This window comes from Gasterosteus aculeatus, chromosome 4 (assembly GCF_964276395.1).
Source record: "Gasterosteus aculeatus chromosome 4, fGasAcu3.hap1.1, whole genome shotgun sequence".
NCBI lineage: Eukaryota > Metazoa > Chordata > Actinopteri > Perciformes > Gasterosteidae > Gasterosteus > Gasterosteus aculeatus.
In genome coordinates, this window is record NC_135691.1 from 35,900,748 (window position 1) to 35,922,233 (window position 21,486).

General features: G+C 46.6%; 4 protein-coding genes across 10 annotated transcripts; 1 reads left to right on the forward strand and 3 right to left on the reverse strand.

The window, feature by feature from the left end:
* Positions 1–1,734: 1,734 nt before the first annotated feature.
* cradd (CARD and death domain containing adaptor protein) lies at positions 1,735–5,570 on the reverse strand. Its single transcript, XM_040175522.2, has 2 exons — positions 4,527–5,570; positions 1,735–2,482 (listed from the first exon to the last, which is right to left on the reverse strand). The coding sequence occupies exons 1-2, from the start codon at positions 4,822–4,824 to the stop codon at positions 2,190–2,192; spliced, it is 591 nt and encodes a 196-aa protein (XP_040031456.1). The 5' UTR covers positions 4,825–5,570; the 3' UTR covers positions 1,735–2,189.
* Positions 5,571–5,693: 123 nt separating this feature from the next.
* On the reverse strand, positions 5,694–9,150 carry socs2 (suppressor of cytokine signaling 2). Of its 3 annotated transcripts, XR_005711903.2 has the most exons (4): positions 8,790–9,108; positions 8,188–8,382; positions 7,347–7,891; positions 5,694–6,367 (listed from the first exon to the last, which is right to left on the reverse strand). XR_005711903.2 is itself a non-coding variant. In XM_040172489.2 (3 exons), the coding sequence occupies exons 2-3, from the start codon at positions 8,312–8,314 to the stop codon at positions 7,431–7,433; spliced, it is 588 nt and encodes a 195-aa protein (XP_040028423.1). In that variant the 5' UTR covers positions 8,315–8,382; positions 8,790–9,150; the 3' UTR covers positions 5,694–7,430. The 3 variants fall into 3 exon arrangements, 2 of the variants coding, with proteins under 2 accessions (XP_040028423.1, NP_001254607.1); XM_040172489.2 differs by having other exon boundaries at positions 5,694–7,891; positions 8,790–9,150; NM_001267678.1 differs by lacking the exons at positions 5,694–6,367; positions 8,790–9,108 and having other exon boundaries at positions 7,431–7,891; positions 8,188–8,314.
* On the forward strand, positions 8,754–19,458 carry ncaph2 (non-SMC condensin II complex, subunit H2). Of its 4 annotated transcripts, XM_078100895.1 has the most exons (21): positions 8,771–9,225; positions 9,988–10,628; positions 12,803–13,095; positions 13,513–13,658; positions 13,741–13,842; positions 13,914–13,975; positions 14,219–14,279; positions 15,154–15,210; positions 16,499–16,578; positions 16,649–16,797; positions 16,878–16,993; positions 17,067–17,132; positions 17,442–17,607; positions 17,679–17,723; positions 17,797–17,867; positions 18,309–18,405; positions 18,484–18,558; positions 18,631–18,680; positions 18,757–18,858; positions 18,961–19,110; positions 19,300–19,458. In XM_078100895.1, the coding sequence occupies exons 4-21, from the start codon at positions 13,551–13,553 to the stop codon at positions 19,426–19,428; spliced, it is 1,686 nt and encodes a 561-aa protein (XP_077957021.1). In that variant the 5' UTR covers positions 8,771–9,225; positions 9,988–10,628; positions 12,803–13,095; positions 13,513–13,550; the 3' UTR covers positions 19,429–19,458. The 4 variants fall into 4 exon arrangements, with proteins under 4 accessions (XP_077957020.1, XP_077957021.1, XP_040031444.2 ...); XM_078100894.1 differs by lacking the exon at positions 9,988–10,628 and having other exon boundaries at positions 8,754–9,225; XM_040175510.2 differs by lacking the exons at positions 8,771–9,225; positions 9,988–10,628 and having other exon boundaries at positions 12,522–13,095.
* On the reverse strand, positions 19,448–21,239 carry sco2 (synthesis of cytochrome C oxidase 2). Of its 2 annotated transcripts, none has more exons than XM_040175521.2 (2): positions 20,814–21,239; positions 19,448–20,360 (listed from the first exon to the last, which is right to left on the reverse strand). In XM_040175521.2, exon 2 carries the CDS (start codon positions 20,336–20,338, stop codon positions 19,586–19,588), a length of 753 nt encoding a protein of 250 aa, XP_040031455.1. In that variant the 5' UTR covers positions 20,339–20,360; positions 20,814–21,239; the 3' UTR covers positions 19,448–19,585. The 2 variants fall into 2 exon arrangements, with proteins under 2 accessions (XP_040031455.1, XP_040031454.1); XM_040175520.2 differs by having other exon boundaries at positions 20,739–21,040.
* Between the last annotated feature and the right edge of the window lie 247 nt (positions 21,240–21,486).

Consider the following 21,486-nt stretch of genomic DNA (forward strand, 5'->3'; position numbering starts at 1 on the left):
TCCTATTCCTTCATCTCCTCCTCCCTCATCTCCTATTCCTTCATCTCCTCCTCCCTCATCTCCTATTCCTTCATCTCCTTGTCTCTCATCGCCTATTCCCTCATCTCCTCCTCCCTCATCCCCTCCTCCCTCATCCCCTCATCTCCTCATCCCTCATCTCCTCCCTCATCTCCTCCTCCCTCATCCCCTCCTCCCTCATCCCCTCATCTCCTCCTCCCTCATCTCCTCCCTCATCTCCTCCTCCCTCACAACTTCTCTGTCACCAACATCCCTCCAGTTCAATTGAATTCATTTTGTTGCAACCCAGTCTCCCAGCAGAATGTGTCATAATAAGAAAATACCAAATGACACATTAGGCTCGGGGGGCTTTACACCCTCACACCCGCACAGGAAAATGTAAAACTCTTCTATGGGGAAAAGGGAAGAAACCTCAGTGAGAACGGTTGTGGAATATTTCACTAAAACTAGTTTGGGAGAAGAGAACTATTCGTTTCTAGGTTTAATAAAAACAGTCTTGATGAATGATGAAACATTTGCAGCTGTGATATGATTAATATCTAAAATAATAATAATATGATGATGATGATGATGATGATGATGATGGCAGCAGCAGGCGTCAGCAGGGCCACGGCAGGTGTCAGGACCAGAGTCCAGAAGGAACCACGATCTACGGAGACCTGATAGGGGAGAAAGCACAAAAAACTCCCGGAAAGAAGCTGAATTAGTGATGTGCATTAATAAAACGTGAGTTATGGTAGAACGAGAGCGTGAGAGAGGAGCTCGGTGTGTCCTAAGAAGTCCCCCAGCAGTCTAAGCCTATAGCAGCTTAACTAAGGGCTGGTCCGGGCTAACCTGAGCCAGCCCTAACTATAGGCACAATCACAGAGGAACGTTTTAAGTTTTACTTTAAAAGAGCTGACCGAATCTGCCCCCCGGACTGAAAGTGGAACCTGGTTCCACAAAAGAGGAGCTTGATAACTGAAGGCTCTGGCCCCCAGCCTACTGTTTAAAACCATAGGAACAACAAGTAACCAGCATCTATGGAGCGCAGCTCCTTGTAGGGCAATAAGGTGTCCACTTTCTCCTCTCTTCTCCTCCTTCTAGTCCACAATCCCACCTCCTTACCCACCTCCTTACCCATGTCTTCCTCCCCCATAACCTCACAGAGCTTTCCTCCATCCTTAACTGCGCCTCATCGTTCTCCTTCTCCTCTTCCTCATATTCTTAATCATCATTCTCCTCTTCCTCTTGTTCCTCCTCCTCTTCTTCCTACTCTCTTCCTCATCTTCAACCTCCTCTTTGAAAATGTATATTTACGTATTCATGCATGTTATTGGTTGTTTATTTATTGATCTGTGTGTTGCTGATCTGACGTCACGTCGATTTTTTGCTGTTGGTTCAGGACATCCATGACGTCATACCGCCCCCTGCTGGCTGTAAGCGACAATGATTATTGATTACGAAGAGGAACTACTATTTATATCAGAGTTGTATTGATCACTACTTATTTCATAAACATTGTATTTAATGTTTCAGATTCTCATATTTACATAAATGTGTAACCTGTTACTCTCATGGAGGATGTAAGTGTGTGTGAATGTTTTTCAAAATCAACTTTTTTTTAACAATGTAACCTCTTGTTTCATAGTTTTACTTATTATTACAACTATATTAATAATATCACTTTTATTAACACACACATACAATGAATATATAATAAAATATAAAACTGTGTTTATTAAATAGCTGATTTTAATTCCATACATTCATATATATATATATATTATATATATATATATATATATATTCCTAAATTTACCCTTTTGATCTGAGATCATTCTGCTTTTTAGTCTCATATGAATCATATTATTGTAAATCAACAGTTGAGGCTGAAAAAGACCATAACGGGTTAGAAAGTGAAACTATTGAACTACACCGTAAACGTCATTATATTGAAGAAGAAATAACATTTAAGAACATATTAAGAAAGTAAAGTTACTTAAATTCACAAAAAGATAATTACATTTAAATCTTCAGACAAAAACCTCAAAACTGATTTTCAGCAGCTGTTGAGTCATGACGTCACAAAGTCAAGACATTAAATTAAAAGAAAGTTTTATTCTAAAATAAAAATGAACTAAACTTTATCAAATACTATGTTATATAATAAACTGATAGTCCATCACGGGTCACAGCAGAACTTCCTCCAGGACGGACGGATGGACGCCGGCCTCCTGCAGACTCTTGGCGAGTCTTTGGACCGTGGCCGTCTTCCCCCCACATCGTCTCCACTGAACCAGACCGGCCAGAACCGCTGCGTGAGTACTGAGGCGGTGGTCGGACCGACACCGGAACAAGTCCTCAGCAGACAAACCAAGATCCATCAGGACCAACTCCCACTCGGAGCCGAGCCGGGACGCCAGCCGGGACAAGACCCGGTCCGAAGGAACCTCCTGCAGAACTGAGTCCGGGAGCCGGAGGTCTGCAGAGGCAAGGAGGACATTTAGTGGATTCAGAGGGCTTCGAAGTGACCTCCAGCTCACGTTTAAAGCTACTCCTCCTAAATATCATTATTATTATTGTTATATGATCAAAGCTACTCCTCCTAAATATCATTATTATTATTGTTATATGATCAAAGCTACTCCTCCTAAATATCATTATTATTATTGTTATATGATCAAAGCTACTCCTCAGAAATATCATTATTATTATTGTTATATGATCAAAGCTACTCCTCCTAAATATCATTATTATTATTGTTATATGATCAAAGCTACTCCTCCTAAATATCATTATTATTATTGTTATATGATCAAAGCTACTCCTCAGAAATATCATTATTATTATTGTTATATGATCAAAGCTACTCCTCCTAAATATCATTATTATTATTGTTATATGATCAAAGCTACTCCTCCTAAATATCATTATTATTATTGTTATTATTATTATTATTGCCCTCATCACATTTACAATTGTTCTCTGCCCCCCGTTACTTCAGCATGTTCGTTCCGGACCTTCTTCCCCGGTCCGGTCCGGTCTGACATGAAAACGGTCTGTGAGGTGAAAGGTCGCGGCCCACCGATCTAAACAAGTGCAATAGTTTAAAATCACCCTGCTGACGGAAATAGTGACGAGTAATGCATGTTAATGGAAATACATTCAGAAGGAAAACTGTTAAACACGTTTGTTTGGGGGCGGCACGGCGGCGTGGTGGTCAACGCCTCACAGCGAGAAGGTCCTGGTTCCGCCCAGAGGCCTTTCTGTGTGGAGTCTGCATGTTCTCCCCGTGTCTGCGTGGTTCTCTCCGGGTTCTCCGGGTTCCTCCCACAGTCCAGAGACCTGCTCTGGGGATCAGGTTGATGGGGACTCTAACTTGCCCGTAGGTGTGTGAATGGTTGTGTGTCTCTGTGTAGCCCTGTGATTGGCTGGCGACCAATCCAGGATGAACCCGTCTATCGCCTGAAAGTGGCTGATAGACTCATCCCCCCGTGACCCCGCGTGCAGGATAAGCGGTTTGACGATGGATGGATGGGACGTTTGTTTGGGATCTGAGTGGCAGCTGATTTAACACATGAGACTCCAGGACTAATCTTAGCCCGGCTGTTAGTCCGGCTGTTAGCCCGGCTGTTAGCCCGGCTGTTAGCCCGGGTGTTAGTCCGGGTGTTAGTCCGGGTGTTAGTCCGGGTGTTAGCCCGGCTGTTAGTCCGGCTGTTAGTCCGGCTGTTAGTCCGGCTGTTAGTCCGGCTGTTAGTCCGGCTGTTAACCCGGCTGTTAGCCCGGCTGTTAGCCCGGCTGTTAGTCCGGCTGTTAGTCCGGCTGTTAGTCCGGCTGTTAGTCCGGCTGTTAGTCCGGGTGTTAGCCCGGCTGTTAGTCCGGCTGTTAGTCCGGCTGTTAGTCCGGGTGTTAGTCCGGCTGTTAGCCCGGGTGTTAGTCCGGGTGTTAGTCCGGGTGTTAGTCCGGGTGTTAGCCCGGGTGTTAGCCCGGCTGTTAGCCCGGGTGTTAGTCCGGGTGTTAGTCCGGCTGTTAGTCCGGCTGTTAGCCCGGCTGTTAGCCTGGCTGTTAGTCCGGGTGTTAGTCCGGGTGTTAGTCCGGGTGTTAGCCCGGCTGTTAGCCTGGCTGTTAGTCCGGGTGTTAGTCCGGGTGTTAGTCCGGGTGTTAGCCCGGCTGTTAGCCTGGCTGTTAGCCCGGTCTGGAGCAGGCTAACAGCCGTGGGTTTAATTCAACCTGCCTTCGTGCAACCAAGTCCAAGCTAAATTAATCCAGGATAACTCTAATACCCCGGCTTCATCGCTTATCCTGGTTTCGTGCAATAGCCCTCAGGTCGGGACCAGTTGAGAACCAGCAGACGGGACCAGAACCGTTCCAGAGCTATTGCAATAGAGGGACAGTAGTAGTGATCCGGACCAGGTCCCATGAGGGATGGACGGAGACTCATCCGCTCAGAACAAACCACAAAGATGCTGACGTGTTCAGAAACCACTGATGACGCGACCAGGTGTATTTCGTGGGCGTGGTCTCACCTGCCGTTGCTGGTCCCGTCGGCGTCTGGAGCTCCAGCAGCAGCTTGTCTCTGACCCAGCTAAAGTCCTTAAGGGAGCGCAGGAAGCAGTCGAAGGCCCGCGGCCCGCGGTTCGGAAGGAGGTCCAGAAGCTTCAGACACTTGTGCCTGTTGGTGGGCTGAGACTCGACCTCCTCCACCTGAGCCTCCGACAGGATGTCCTCCTGGTACAGAAGCGGAACGATAGTGTCGCTGACCAGTAGCTGACCGGACAGTTCTAGCCGGTGCGTCCGAAGGAGAGCTCTGTGGTCCGGGTCCATTCTGAAGCGAGGTCGGCGGTTCGGGTTATGTAAATCACACCAGTTAGTTCATTTTTAAAATAACCCGATTATTCACCACGAATTTTGTTGGCCCGGGCGACCACTGTGTGTTCAGTGCTCTTGCGTCCGACTGGAAACATATCAACGGAACCAATGTTTTACTAGCTCAACCCGAACACGTGTCCCTTGAGATGTTTTCCACATCTGTAAATCTTCTAATTTAATTTTAGTCTTGAAATTGTTCAACTGAATTGATGAAAATGAATGAGCATACAGCAGTTAAATCTGTGACATATTACAGGAAAGGTATGTATGTTCCCCCCAGAAAAGCTCTACATTTGGTAAACAGCGTAAGTTAATTCATTTTGTATGAAACAAATGCTACATGACTGTTCTAATATATACCGAATTATTAACATCTTCCGACATGCTTATATTTAGAGACACCCTAAAACCTTAAGATTTTCAATGAAGTCTGGTCGAATCGGTTATTCTTAGTCTAACGTTAGCTAAGACAAACGTGAGCTAATGCTGAAACAAAAGACTTATTAATATGATGCAGACTTGTTCTTTGAAACATTTGCCGACTTCCCTGGAAGAACCAAAGGGTGCCATTTAAGTTCATATGCTTTCTACTTGATTACCTAGTTAATCCTTCAACTGACCGATAAACCGATGGATTTCGGCTGACTATTTTCCATTCAGTATAAAAAGAAGATGCTTCTATAACCAGCCAACTATGCGCATGTGTTTATGACATTTATGAACATTCCTGTTTGATCAATGACAGCTTTGACACATAAAACCACTAAGACTAACCTAAAACAGAGGGCAAAACTAACACACCATTTGAATGAACGTCAAATGTCTTTGTCGGGATGAAGCACCATGAAACATTTTTATTGTACCAGGAAACACAGTGTGACACAATCAATAAATACTGTTCAACATTAAAGGGACTCAGCGGTGATCTGCTCGCGTTCTCAAACATGTACTCACGAACACGAGGGCCTCGTCCCTCGTTTACAACGGAGACATTTAAACGAGTCCTTTGTGTTTTGTTGGGAGTCACAGAAACAAGCGGCGGAAACATTTGAAGAAGCTGCTGTCAAGCAATAAGGAATCCTTAAAAGATGTATTTGTTAAATGGAGTCTGGTTTACGGTCTTCACACAACAGGAGAGCGAATACAAGCAGCTGATTAACACGTTCATAATCTGCTGATTCATCATATACGTTTATTGGACTTGTTTGGATTAATGCTGCGTTCAGGGCCTATCCGTAAAAATACGTTTCTGAAATTCTGTCCTGTGGTCTGGTCCACAGTCCTAGAGGACGGAGGACTGTTTTCCTGAGATTTGATTGGTCCACAGTGCTGCTGGTCTCCACCCAGTGAGGACAAGGTCCACCATTCTGCCGTCTATTTGTTTTCTACGGTCTCACCTAAACTGAACCTCACAGACGTCTGTCGGCCAATCAGAGGCCTCCGCTTAGAGCTGAGGAAGATGATGGTGAAGATGAGGACCTTTGCTGTCGGGCTTTTCCTGAAAAAAGGAAACATGAAGCCAGATTTTTCTGTTTTAGATTTAGATTTTTTTGTGTAAATAATAATTTTATTGAATGTAGAATAGTTTTAACCTTCAGTACTTTGCTCTAACATGAACAATATGAACAATTATGTACTTTGGTCATATTATATATATAATAATATATATATATATATTATACTTGGTCAGAGAAAGATTTACGTTTCAACTCGACGAATATAGAAAAATGAAAGCTTCCAATAATAAATAATTCACTATTGATGATTGATGTATTTGGCTTTAAATTGAGTCTTTTTTTTTCTGGAAACAAAGAAATGCTTTAAACCGCGAATTGAAATGAGTTACCACAGAAAAACGTGTTTATTTACACCAGTGTTTCTTAAAAGCTCAAATTATTGAAAAAAATATCTGTGATGAAAACAACCTCATTAACCGTTAACTAATTGATCATTATTATAACAACTAATAACTCACAAACTAAAACCTACGCTCTAAATGTGTGATTGAAATATATTTATCCATAAATAAAAGTTTAGCAGGTAACATCTTCCTGTGACCAAACACGAGCTTGTTAGAAACAAAGCTTTTAGTTTAATCAGATATTTTCTGTGACTGATCATCAGAACGAACACGAGCAATCACCAAAACTATTAAGGTCCTCTCAGGAGGTCCAGAGGGCTTCCTCTCGGAGGTCTTAGGTCTCAGAGCAGTCTGCCTCTGATGAAGAAGTATAAAACCATCGCCGGCTGAAGGTCCAGGTTCTTCATTCAGCTTCATAACAGTAACTCTCAATAGAGGTTTTAATGAAAGGTCGTTCCAAACAAACACGTCCACCGGTGAGAAGATCTGAGGACTGTACGTCTTTGAGTGGAGGACAAAACGAGGCGTTTGAAGGCGTGAACCCTTTACAGACGACACAGCGAATCACTTTAGCTGCTCAGCCTCTGGGATGTGTAGAAAAGGTACAAGTACTTACTGCAGAAAACTACAGCATTAGTAGTACTAGTACTTCAGGAGGACCTTGGGGACTCCGCACGGGAGCAGTGCATGCTGGGAGTTGCTACACCTTGTAGCCATACTCCGTCAGGTAGTCCTTCAGCCTGTTGGGCAGCGGCAGCTCCTCCACCCGCCGGGTCCTGCGGTTGATGGCGACGCGGCAGAGGTGCTGCAGTGGCGGCGTTGCCGTGTACGCCGGCCGGGTGAGCAGCAGCTGCACCGTGCCGTTAGGACGGGGGTCCGACGGCGTCTTGTCCCCTGTCCGGGACAGGTGGACGTAGTGCTCCACCAGGTGGACCACACTGTCAAACTGCCTCAGCTTGGGCTTCACCAGCACCACAGAGTCCAGCTTGAACTTGCCGTGCTTGTACTCGATCCGCAGGTTGGTGGGACCCGCCGACGTCATGGCCGAGATGGTGAACAGGAAGTCCCTCTGCGAGCTGTCTCGCACCAGGAACGTCCCCTCCGACGCGTCCTGCAGAACCTCTTTGGCCTCATTGGCCGTGAGACCGCCCCAGTACCAGCCTGAGGACATCAAGGAACACATGTGAGGCGTTGGGGGCGGGAATGATCGGTATCCATGGAGATGAGCAGAAGGAGCACTTCTATTGGCTGAGAGGTCTGAAAGTTTACAGCTGATGGATCAACACGTTATAATAAATATAAACATCCGATTACTGCTTAGATATTACAGAACCAAATTGTTGACTTTTATACTTTAAAGAGAAATAAGGGAAAGATCTTTTCTTCTTGTTTACTTTGTTGATAAATGTGAATTAATCTCAGTATTAGAGTGACCGATGAGCTGTGATCAGACGTACCCGTGTTCCTCAGGTCCTTCATGGCCGAGGCGATGCGGCTCTCGTCTGACCCCACCGAGGTGGAGGTGCTGTGGGCTCGTCCGTCGCCATCGATGGTGTCCGTGGACTCGGAGGACTGGCAGGTCATTGGACAGGTCCAACCGTCAGCTGCAGGTCCACAGCTCAGACATGGGGCGGGTGGGGGGGCACTGGTCTCTGAAAACAGATGAGACCCATCAAAACGGTCCCATGAAGTTCTTAAAACTCACATCTTTTACATATCCACGGGTCAAAGGTTAAATTCTGCTCTCAAAAGACCATAAACTGGAAACTTTCAGACAATCCTGAGAAAGTCTAAAACGGCACAACTTGACATTTGAACTGTTGACTTAAAATAGTTTTTATATTTTCTTGCATGTTTATGATCCACGTAGAAAAACCGGCTTCAAATGTTTAGTAGAAGTTGGTGTACGGAGATCTTCTCTGTGTAGGCAGATGATGTGATATTATTTATATCATTTATCTGCAGGCTGAAATAAAGGCGCTCACGTGCACCGCGCTCACCTCTTCACCTGTGAGATCAACGTGTAGTAAACAAAGACGTCACACACACACACACCTACCTGGGGTGTCGGAGCTAGCTGCTAACTAGCCGCTAACTAGCCGCCGCGGTGGCCACCGAACGCGACCTGTCGGTAACAGTCCCGGTGTCGGTTCCGTCCGGTTCGCGATTCCTTTTAATGGACGAACCGTCGATAAAAAAAACAAGCGTCCGGTCCCCGGGACGTCACTCACAGCCGGAGCCGACAAACAAACAAACAAACAAACTGGGCTGATTTATCGGAGCTCCGTGCGTGTCTCCCGGTGCCCGGTGCCCGTCCTCCGGTCGCTGATCCTCGGCCTCACCGCCGCCAGCGAGCCGCCGAATGGCCCCGGAGCCCCGTGAGCACAAAGACGCGTTTCCAGGAACTTTCCAGGAACCCGGTCACGTGGTGCAGAGCGCCAGCGATTTAAGGTGGACCGACGCGTGCGCGCACGCACACAGGTGGCACACAGAAGGTACAGGTAGTGCGCGCATGGGAAACTACTTTCACTTATTTAGTCACACGCGGGTTTTTAAAACCCGGATCCTCACTGTGTTTGTACAGAATCAAAGAACGGATACAAATACGCATTAATATAAATATGTACGTGTTTTAAGCAGATTTGTACACCAGCAGACGAAGCACGCGACCTTAAATTGGTAGAACTTTGAATGGAATCTGGCACGAGGCGGCAGTTTCCTCCATTGTTTTCCTAGAAAAACAAAGTCCACGAAGTACCAACACAAAATATATAGAAATAAACACAATACCTCTGAAGACCAACCACATCTATGGTTAAAACTGGAGAAAAATTCAACGGATTTATAACGTATACATTCAACTGTACTTCAGTAAAAGTACTTAAGTAGTTGTAGAACATTAAAGTAGTGCATGCTGGAGTACTCCCTCGGTATGGAGAATACTATTACAATATTGTACTTATTTTTGCATTATTGTATTGCATTTTAAATTAGTTGTAGCTCATTCTATTTCCTTTAAATACTGAAGTTTAATCTGTAAAATACTTTGTTTACTACAAAATCTATCAGATAAAAGAAGGACAGTAAAAGACAATATAAATAATATATAAATAAATATAAACCACAATGGGTACCTCTGAGATGTAGTACAATATAAAGTACAATAAGTACTTCTGAGATGTAGTCAAATAAAATGTGCTAAATACATCTGAGGAAAATAACCCAGTAATAAACTACTTCTGGTTGTATTTGTACAGCTGTCTCATTTGGTCAGTGAGGACTAGGTGGAGAGGTTCTAGTTGCTAGGCTGCAGCCTTGTAGCCTGCAGCCTTGTAGCCTGCAGCCTTCGGTGTGGACCTGGTCTCGTCCTTCAACAACCGCACAGGCTGAACTGAGCGCTCTCGGAAACGGGACGGTCTGTCCTACGAGGGGACTTCCTGTTTGCGTCATCAGCTTTACCTCCGCTGCTCAACGCTCTAAAGACAGTGGAGATGGTTGTGGACTTCAGGAGGAACAGAGCCCCACCCTCCCCCATCACCCTGTGTGACTCCCCCGTCACTATTGTGGACTCTTTCCGTTTCCTGGGCTCCATCATCACCCAGGACCTCAAGTGGGAGCTGAACATCAGCTCCATCACCAAGAAGGCTCAGCAGAGGTTGTTCTTCCTGAGGCAGCTGAAGAACTTCAACCTGCCAAAGACGATGATGGTCCACTTCTACACGGCCATCATGGAGTCCATCCTCTGCTCCTCCATCAGCGTCTGGTACGCTGCAGCCACAGCCAAGGACAAGGGCAGGCTGCAGCGTGTCCTCCGCTCTGCAGAGAGGCTGATCGGCTGCAATCTGCCGTCCCTGCAGGACTTGTTCGCTTCCAGGACCCTGAAGCAGCTAAAAAGATGGTAGCCGACCCCTCTCACCTCGGACAAAACCTGTTTGTGTCCCTTCCATGTGGCAGGAGGCTGAGGTCCATCAGGACTACGACCTCCCGCCACACCAACAGTTTCTTCCCGTCGGCAGTCGGGCTCATCAACAGAGCCGGACCCCCACTGACTGACTGTGACATCACACCGGTCACTCCCCTTCACACTGCACACGTCACTTTACTGTCATTTATCACTCGTCACTTTGTCACTTGTTCGATAGTGCACTTTATGTTTAATATTTTTTAACTTTTTAAATACTTTAAATTTTTAACTTAACTTAACTCTCTTGTTTTATACTAACCCACAGCCTTATTCTACTAACCCATTGCATTAGCATTTCATTTTATTGTATTACTTGTGCACTGCTGTCTTGTTGTCTATTGTCACACTGTCTACCGTCACGCACCAACCAACAAGACAAATTCATTGTATGTTTGACATATTTTGGCAATAAATGTTTTCTGATTCCTGATTCCTGCTCCCGTTGCCCAGCAACCTGCTGCACTTGACAGTAAAAGCCTTAAAAGCCGAAAAACGTATAAAGTACAGATAACAAAGATAGTCTTATTTCATTTAATTTAAGTTTGTGTTGTTTCCGTTTTTAAATTAAAATCAGTTAAAAGCAATCAGAGGAGGTTCCATCAATAGAGTCAATGAAAGCTATAACAGCAAACACATTTATTAACTTTTTCTTTTTTTCTACTGTTAAATATTACAGAATATGTCCACGCTACCGGAGCTGAATGTCATTACATGGTTCTCCTTCAGCGTGATGCTGCTTCCTCCTGCTCCATGAAACAACTAAACCGCCTCCGTCCTGAATACACTAAATCCTCGTCGGCCCGCACTGCATGCTGGGATATGCTGGGCCGCAAAGGACAGATCAGATGTGTCCTCCAAACCGGCTCCTGGAGGACAGCGTCCCAGCCGAGTCGCGGAGGAAGTGACGTATGCGGTGTCCTTAAGGATGCAGCCTAGCGACTTTGAGACACGGCTATTATCTCCACCCAGTCCTGGAGACGCCTCGGGACCCCCAGTCAACGCTGGTAGCTGTGAAAGGGACGTTTGGGGTCCCCTGCTGGAACTCTTGCCCCCACAATCTGACCCGGATAAGCGCTTGAAGATGAGATGAGATCCTGCTGAGGCTGCTCCTCATTCGTCAGCCGCATGCATCACTCAACCTAGTTTATGCTTCTGCGTTTTCAGAGAGACGCAAGGACACGCAGATGCAAGAGTCCCCTGCGCGTCCCTTACGTGTCCCTTACGTGTCCCTTGCGTGTCCCTTACGTGTCCCTTACGTGTCCCTTGCGTGTCCCTTGCGTGTCTTTTCACACCTCCTTGCGTGCGTCCACCCATTTTTGTAGACCAGCGTGTAAAGCGACGCAGCGTCCTGCAGCAGCAGGCTGTGATTGGTCTCTGACTACGTCCTTTAGAGTCTCACGTCTCCGTTTTCACAGCACAATATGGCCGTTATTAAAAGGAAGCACGTTTACGAGAGAACGGATCAGACTGAAGAGCTTTTAAATATGAGCGCTTGTACAAGCCGTCACTGGCGGACTATGAGGACGCCGGATGGCCTCTGATTCATGGAGGGAGATCTCCACCAACGAGGGGACAAAGTCGTGGAGGACATCAGAAGTTCACTTTTAAATAAGATGTGAGAACAAACTGCTCTTGGTTACTCTCCCTAATGCTGCATCGTCAAATGCAGTTATTAGTGAAAAGTCGCTCTGCGTTATCTTTGACACTTTATATCTTACTGAGGAAGTGACGGTTCATAGTTTATACTTCAGGAATCAGGAAACATTTATTATCATAATATGTCACATACAAGGAATGTGACTTGGCGGTTTGCGCGTAACAGCAGACAGTACGACAATGGACGACAAGACAACAGTGCAAGAGGGATAAAATAAAACATAATACTATGGGTTAGTTTAAAAGGAAGGAATAAAAGCTAAAAGTTAAAAACAAAGTGCACCAGCGAACAGAAAGAGACAAGTGAAAGTGACGTGTACAGTGTGAAAGAAAGTGACCGGTGGAACGTCAGAGTCCGACTGCCGACGGGAAGAAAGAGGTCTTGGTCCTGATGGACCTCAGCCTCAGATCAACGCTATGAACCTGAAATAACACTTTCTGCCTCCTTCCAGGGACCGCCTGGTTCAGCCTACCAGGTCGTTGGAGGACCCGGCCCACATGGACCAGAAGGCCGGATGCTCCCGAGGACGCAGCCCACCAAATGAGACTCAGCTTCCGCTCCTCTGACGTCAGGCTGTACTCTCTCCGGATCCACAGGCGGCGGTAGGCAGCCTTCTATCCGCCACGAGACGGAGAAGAAGAATCGAACCAGCGAAGAAGAAGCTCGCGCGGGTAGTTTGACTGTTATGCTAACTGCTACATGAGCTAGCAGCGGTTGTGTCTGCGGATCGTTGTCACCACCTCGGTGAGTTCTTCTTTGTCGTTTCGGTTCTGAAGCAGCTTTAACACTTTACTTTTGTCAGTCAGTATTAGAACCGTAAAATAACGTTTTAATTGACGTCATATCTCAGTCGCAGTGTTTGTTTGATTGAACATTTGTAAGTGTCAGTTCGAGATGAACTTCCGTCCAACAGAACAAACGTTGAGATGATAAAAGTTAATCTATTGTGATACTTTCAGGCTTTGACGATTCTTACAATCCGTCATCGTTGTAACGTGACGTAACAGTTGGTGTTTACAGGAAGTGACGTAGGAAATGAAAGTATCAGATTTTGGAAGGATTTACTTTAACTAACCGCATCTGCTCAAGGCCTGAAGGGGCCACATGCTGAAGATACACAATAATAATAATGCATTCATTGAGTTCCATAAGTCCATGCAGGTACCCTGCTGATCCCACGCGGGTCTCGTGGGGCAGTCATGGACTTCTCCAAGAGCCGATTCCCTCACCTGATGCAGCCGATCAGAGAGCTCACTAAGAACTGGGAGGTGGACGTGGCGTCAGAGCTCAACGACTATCTAGAGGAGGTGAGACAAGCGCCGGCGAGCAGCGGGCTGATTGGTCAGAAGGATCCGTGGACTAATGTCAGCGGGCGGCGTCTGCTTTTAGCTGGACAACATGAGCATCACGCTGGACGGAGGGGAAACCCGACTGAACTTCGCAGAGGCGGCGCTGCTGATCCAGGGCTCGGCCCACATCTACAGCAAGAAGGTTGGCTGACGCCAGAGAGGAGGCGGGGCTTCGTGCTTGCCTCATTCTAAGGTCATGTGACTCTGTTTCAGGTGGAGCACCTGCACAGTCTGGTGTACCAAACCCTGGAGTTCCTCAACGACAGGAACAACAGGTGAGCTCACCTGACGGGTCAGTCTCTTTAAAAACTAGAATCAACGCCACCTTGTGGAGGACGAGACGTCAAGTCACATCATATCCTTTGACGTTGTCATGGTGACGGGACATTCCTATTTACGCCATTCAAAGCCCCTACAGACTCTTGCACTCAACCACTGACCAGGTGACCTCAGTTAGTCCTTGAGGGGTCAGGGTCCCGGGGGGCTCTGGGTAATGTAGTTCTTCTTGTCCCCATCAGGAAGAACAAACCGACGTCCTCCCAGGAAAAGGACGGAGCGGCGAGCGGCTCAGACGACGAGGTGAGAAGCGCTTCATCAGTGTTTCCCACAGATCCAACGCCAATGTGTGAGGGCCGACGGGGGCGACAAACACACACCGCTAGATAGAACTATACACAATTCACAGTATGTACAACTCCCATAGCTGTAGTACACACCCTATACTACTTATCTGTGTGTGTGTGAGAGACACGGAGGGAGAGCAGGGAAAGGAAATGCAGCTGAAGATGCTGCATGATTTAAATAGTGTTAAAAAAATAAAAATACACCAAACGCAATCTATGGTGCACCGCCACAAATGAGTCTATATGTGGGAAACACTGCTTCATTGATTGTTGTATTTCAGCCTCGGGCTCATTCAGAATATTCTCCCTCTTCCGCCTCAACATTTCATGCACTACTCCTCCCGCGGCGTTGGACTACACTGTCATCAGTGTACGAATGGGTGAATGATGTCATGTGTTAAAGCGCTTTGAGTGGTCAGACTAGAAAAGTGCTACAGACCTTCTACCACATGCTTCACAATACGTGGAAATGAAATAAATTGTAATGGTGACGTGACGTGTGGCAGCAAAGTGCTGTCCCTTGATATTTACACAATTTAAAGCCCTCACAGACTCTCACTCACACGCTGACCAGGTGACCTCAGTGCATCCCTGGGGGGTCAGGGGTCAGGGTTTAGGGGGGATATTGGGATCAGGCCAAAGTGCCCCCCCCTTACCTGCACAGGGGATTTAAAAGTAGCTAATTATTGCAGTATTACTCATGGCTGTAAGCTACTCAGTCCTATTGGACCAACATCTTGCACCTCGGCCCCCCTCGGCCCCCCTCGGCCCCTCCCCCTTACTCTCTGCATTCTAGGATATCGTTGAGCCCATGATTCTGTCTTCTTCAGTTCAACCTGATCGACATCGTCGTCTCAAGAAGACCGATGAGGTCCGAATCCACCATGGTGAGTAGTAGTGGGGGAATCAATTTTTTTCGATTTCTCTCGATTCTCTAGAACGTTTCGGTCTCGATTCAGAAAAGTTAATAGTTAAGTTAGAAAAAAAGTCTGTCTCACGCGAGATATTTGCTCGCTCGCGGAGCGTGAACTTCCTCGCTCGCGAGGTTAGTCTCTGCTCGCGCTCGAAGGTGTTTTCTACGCGCTCGCTGTTGTTCTTTCTGACAGTGAGGGGGCGGAGCCAGTCACCACGGTCTCTACCTGATTGGTTACAAACCCCGTCTGTGGATTGGCCGGAGTGATTCATTCACACAACTATAGAAGCGCATTTCCGCACTGAAGAAAGGGGATAGAAAGTCAAAATTCTGAGATAAAACGTTGTGAAAACACAAACGCCACCTTTATGTAACGTAGTGGAGCGTAGATGACAACCAGCTACAAGCATCATTTACCATCATTACCGGCACATTAAGAGCAATGCGTCCAGCTCGCAGACCGGTCCGTCAGTCTGAGTCTGAATATCTAATAACTTACTGAACTATGGAGGAGCCTGCGCACATCTTACCTCATTATTTACATTTTCCAAATAGTCGATCCGTATTGAAAGTTGGCAAGATATTCACATATTTGGACTTTTTTCTGGTATTTTACAAATACGGACGGTCTGAGACTAAGAGCAGATTTTTCTTCATTTAAAAGAAAAATGAATCTGTTTAATATTTCTTTTACATCGGCTACTTCATATTGTGTTGAAATGCAAGCTGCATTGGTTCTTGCATTGTTGATAGAAAATCATATTTGTGACAAAGATTTTTTTTCTCTTATAAAAAATTAGAGAAGGTAATTCATCTGTTGACTTTCTTTAATTATCAAATAAAGTAGGAAGTGATTCGCAACCTCTGAGGAGCAAACTCAGATTTCAGAAAATTTAGAAATCGAGATGCATCGATAATCGTTTTATCGGTTTAGAATCGATAATCGGTTTAGAATCGATAATCGGTTTAGAATTGTATCGTTGACCTCGGAATCGAATCGTGAGGTGCCAAGAGGTTCCCACCCCTAATGGTGAGTATATTCCAGACTACCTGGTTATACGGACGTTTATTCCAGACTACCTGGTTATACAGACGGTTTATTCCAGACTACCTGTTCACACGGACGGTTTATTCCAGACTACCTGTTCATACGGACGGTTTATTCCAGACTACCTGTTCATACGGACGGTTTATTCCAGACTACCTCTCGGGCGTCTGTAGAGCATCGTGGTGTGTAACTGAGGCCTCTGTTTGACCTTCAGAGCGTGAGCGTTGCTCCTCTTCTTCCCGAGTGTCTGATTCTTCCTGAACTGTCAGAGAGGCTGAAGCTCCCACTCATCAGGTCGGTTTGTAAACCACACAAAGCAGTATTCATGTTGAAGAGGCGTAGTTCATAAGGGTTCTTCTTTCAGTGTTGCGGGGGACATCCTGTGCGGCCAGAAGAACTTCATGATGAACCGCTTTGTCCCAGGAGAGCAGGGCCTGATCCTCCTCCCTTTGGGATCAGGGGCCTCCAGGGTCCAGGGTGGAGATCAGAACCCTGTAGACTTGCAGCAGATAGGTCAGGCTCTGCCTCCCCCGGCTGTGATGTCATGGACACTCTTGTCCCTCAGCTGCTCTAAATGTCTCCTCTTCTTCCAGCTGAGGTAGAAGATGAGGGGAGTGACGCCCCGGTGGGAGATGAGGGAGGTGATCATCACTTCTTCGACAACATTGATCTGGACCAGGAGCCTGAGGAGCATGTGGAGCGACACCAGGTGTGGTTTGGTCTTTGCTTCCTTTCGGTCTTTGAGGTTGTTTTCGTCAATGACGTCTTCGAATGTGTCTCAGGTTGAGAGTGAAGGACGGCCCCTCAGACGAGTGGAGGACAGACCCCCGAGAGCGGAGGAGCCCCCTGTACGTCTTCATCGTTTACTTTATGCTCTTTGTTACTAATTTAAAATGACAACTTCACTCCCATGTTACATTTTTATTTTTCATTAGCAATTAACAACATTTCTCAGTTGTTTTACGTTTATCTTATACAAATGTTACTAACTCATTTTGTTCGTTTAGTAAAGAAAGAACTTGAAATATTGTACTTTTCTTTGAATTATCACCCCTAAATATTTTCATAGTTACGTCATGTGACCTTCACCTAATTCTATAAATCTTTTTATATAAATGTGAACAGTAAACTCAGGGTCTCCCTCCCTCGTGTCTCAGCTGTACCCGTGGCTCTTACACGACGCCTACGCCGTGCTGGGGGGGGACGCACCCCTGAAAGCAGCCAAGTGCTACTCCATCCCTGACGGTCTGGACCACGAAGGGAAGAGGAAACGGAGACCAGCTTCTCCGCTGCAGGACTTCTGGAGCTGGTCTGAGAGAGCATGTGAGAGGCGGTTCCACAGGAGGGGGGGGGGGGTGTTTTTAGGGAATGAAAGCAGTTCATTTGTCTTTCAGTTGAGCCTCTGACGCAGAAGTTAAAGAATGGGCCGTCATGTCCAGGTAACACTCAAATAGTAAATAACTCGTAGAAGTCTTTAAGCCAGTTGTTGACATCATGTTTCCTGTTTTTCAGCCCTGAACTACATTTATGTGACCACGATGGCAGACAGGCTGAGGGCCCAGAGGATGATCAACAAGAGAGCGGTGAGTCCCTCAGTCGCCACCTGGTTTCTATCCACCGTCTCTGGTGTCGATCTGTCAATCAGCATGTAGCCCCGCCCCCTAAAGCGTCCCCTGCTTTCTGGCCTGTTTGACTCCATCAGTCACTAAATGAACATCATGCTGTGTTGAAGAAGACTTGAAACTAGAGACTGAGACTTAAACTCATGTTTACTGAGGGAATAAATCAGGAGAGAAGTAGAGTCATTTCCTCATAGACGTCTATGAATAAAGTTTGTTTGAATTATTGATCATCATCATCAGATGACATCATCCTGAGCAGATCTCCCCTCTGCTGTCGACAGATGAAGCAAATAAATGATATAGCCCTCTATCATTTATTGATATAGAGGGCTATAGCTTACAGAGCGACGTTCTCTAAGTGATTTGTGCCTGCCGATGACCTCAGCGTGTGATGTCACTCAGGGGGTGGTGGTCTCTGACGATGACCTGATGAGAACCTTCCTGGAGCTGGAGCGGGAGGAGGAGGAGCCGGAGCAGCAGGGGGAGGAGCCCGTGGACGGTAAAACCTCCAGACGTACACACACCTTTACCTGGCCGTTACTTTATTAAGATATCTGTGTAAACTCATTTTTAAAAGGTGGATACGACGAGCATGAGGAACAGGAAGCGTTTCCAGACGACACACCTGTTGAACCAGACTTGATCTCAGCAGGTAGAGAACACACCTGTAGAAGCAGACTTCATCCCATCAACGTGGTGGTGATGTAATAACTCTTGTCTTCAGGCGCTCAGGGAGACGTGCTGAGTTACGAAGACCTGGTGTTGCTGCGTATGGTGAGCGATCAGTCATCAATAGGATCAGTGCGTCATTGATCCCCACGCTGAGCCCTTTGTCTTGTGGTGCCTTCAGGAGCAGCTGATGGAGAACAGTAAAGGGTGGTCTCAGGACACGGCCCTGTCCCGCAGGGTCCAGGACTGGGAGGACAAGATGCGCCCCCTACTGGTTGAGCAGGTGAGAGCTGCTGGATCAGCCTGTTGATGATTGATGTCCTCATCAGCTGCTTGTTGTTGTTGATCGATGTCCTCATCCACGGCTTGTTATTGTTGTGTTCAGGAGCAGCGCCCTGTGTTCGACATCCATGACTACGGAGATCGAATCGTCTCGGCGCTGCGGGACGTCGGTCAGAGGCGATCTTTCTCCTCCATCGTCTCCGGACTACAAAGCCATGAGGCCAGCAAGTACCTGGTGGCTTCACTGCAGCTGGTAAACAACAACAACCTCAGAGGAACCTGTAGGCTGCCCCCGACTGACGCTCCACACACAAACATCACATCACATGCCATTCAGCTGAGACTTTTATCCAAAGCGACTCACAATAACTGCATTTCAACAAACAAACCAGCGCTAACCGCAAGGTCACGACTCTGACCTGAGGTGTCTCCTGTCCCTCAGGCCAACGACGGCACGGTGGAGGTGGACAGCATCGTGGCTCTGGAGGACAGTTTGGACTCGATGAGACTGACGCTGCTCAGCGCCGAGAAGGCGAGAGACCGGCTCAAGGACATGAAGACCTTCCCCTAAAAACACCTCAATAAACCGCTTTGTATTTAATGCTTGTTTATTCTCCTTTGTCTTTTCAGGAGTTCAGATTGGAGACAAAAGACTAGTCAATGTTAAATAGATAAAATAGATTTTAATAACAGAAAAGTTCAGTTCCCAGAGACATCGTGTGACGGTCCTAGCAGTCCGGGTCCAGCGGCTCGTAGTTCTTGATGTGGTTCCGGACGCTGGCTACGATCTGATCTTGGTCCTTCATGCGGTTGTAGTAGTCCAGGAACAGCCCGTCGGGGCTAACCAGGTAGATGAGGATGGTGTGGTCCACGATGTAGTCCCCGTCCTCGTCCTTGGGCCCGGCGCTGGCATAGACCCGGTAGTCCCGCCCCGCTCGCTTCACCTCCTCCGGCGTGCCCGTCAGCCCGATCAGGCGAGGGTGGAAGTCCCTTACGTAGCGGGCCAGTGCTGGCGGGTCGTCCCTCTCCGGGTCCACGGTGACAAACAGGGGCTGGACGGGCGGCAGCGTGGCGTCCTGGTCCAGCGCCGCCACGGCGCCGCACAGCTTGTCCAGCTCCTCGGGGCAGATGTCTGGGCAGTGTGTGAAGCCAAAGTACAGCAGCACCCAGCGGCCGAGGAAGTCGGCCTTGGTGCGGCGCCTCCCGCTGTGGTCCAACAGGCTGAAGGCGCCCTGACCCAGAGACACCTGCTTCAACTGCTCCACCCGCCGCCGGCGCTGCTGCTGCCGCTTCTCCGAGTCCACCCACCACCAGGCCGCCAGCAGGCCGCCGCCCACCAGCAGGCTGCCTGCCACCCGGGTCCTCAGCGCAGGGCCGGGGGCCCGGGAGAGGAGGCGCCGCAGGGGGCGCTGGGGGTGGACCCACGTCTTCAGAAGTCCTCCTCCACGCACGTTACCCACAATGCAGCGGACCACCAACATGTTGATGCTCCCACTCAAAGTCCTGCACACAGACATTCGGTGTACTAATTAACTATAATTTAAGCGATTCAAAGAGTCCAGATATTTAGTAGTAATGGTCAACTGATGTTGGTTAAGAAAACAATCTAAATATTCTTCCGTTTAAAAAAAAAATGTCTAACACTGAGCAGGAAAGAAATTCACTGACTCGATGACAATTGTTTTTCTGCCTTAAAACCAATAATCCTGTCAAACGGTGGCTGAGAAGTTGACCTTCCATTGGGTGAGTTTATATTATTAATATTAAGTCATTATTAATCGATTTTCTATTTTCAAAGTGACATATTCCGGTTCCATTCGGCATGCCTACGTCATAGCTAGCACACAGCTAACGGTTAGCACACAGCTAACCTTCGCTCACCTTGACCTGCTGCCGTGACGCTAACGTTAGCACACAGCTAACGGGTTTAGCTTCAGTAACATAGAGACTCGTTACCTTCGGTCTCCGGACAGCTTCTGTGGTCAAACACGTAACAGAAACACATGGAGCGTCGTGACATGAAGCTGATCCCAGTTCAGCTGATTCCACACAACCGGAGAGCGGAGCCGGAAGCACTGCGGCAGTAAAAGCACCATTACTACGTTGTAAAAAGTACATTAAAAGTAAAACATGACCTATATATAATTATGATCATATTATTAATCATATATTCACAAAAAAGCAGAAACAAAAGCTACCAGATGAATACAATTTGTAAAATACTATTATACTAAGTAAATGTACTTAGTTATAATCCTGCGCTGCAGACACATGAAAGTAAACCATAATACATATTGAATCATTAGTTTATTATAAAATGTCCTATTAAAAAAAAAAACTTTCTTTCCAATCAACAGATTCTGGTTTCACAACGTGCAGCTCAAATGTGCTTTTGAAGGTCTCCACTAAATAGCCCATAGTTACCATAGTAACCACAGACTGAACATTAGAAGTCGAAATATATTGAACTAAAGACATTTGTTATTTTGACGTTGTTAAATATATGATACATAACATATATAATGATCTCAAATATAACCCCTCAAAGTAACTATCTGATTTTTTTAAATAGTTTTATTATATATATATATATATATAGATATGTGTATATTTTTTTAATAATCACAAA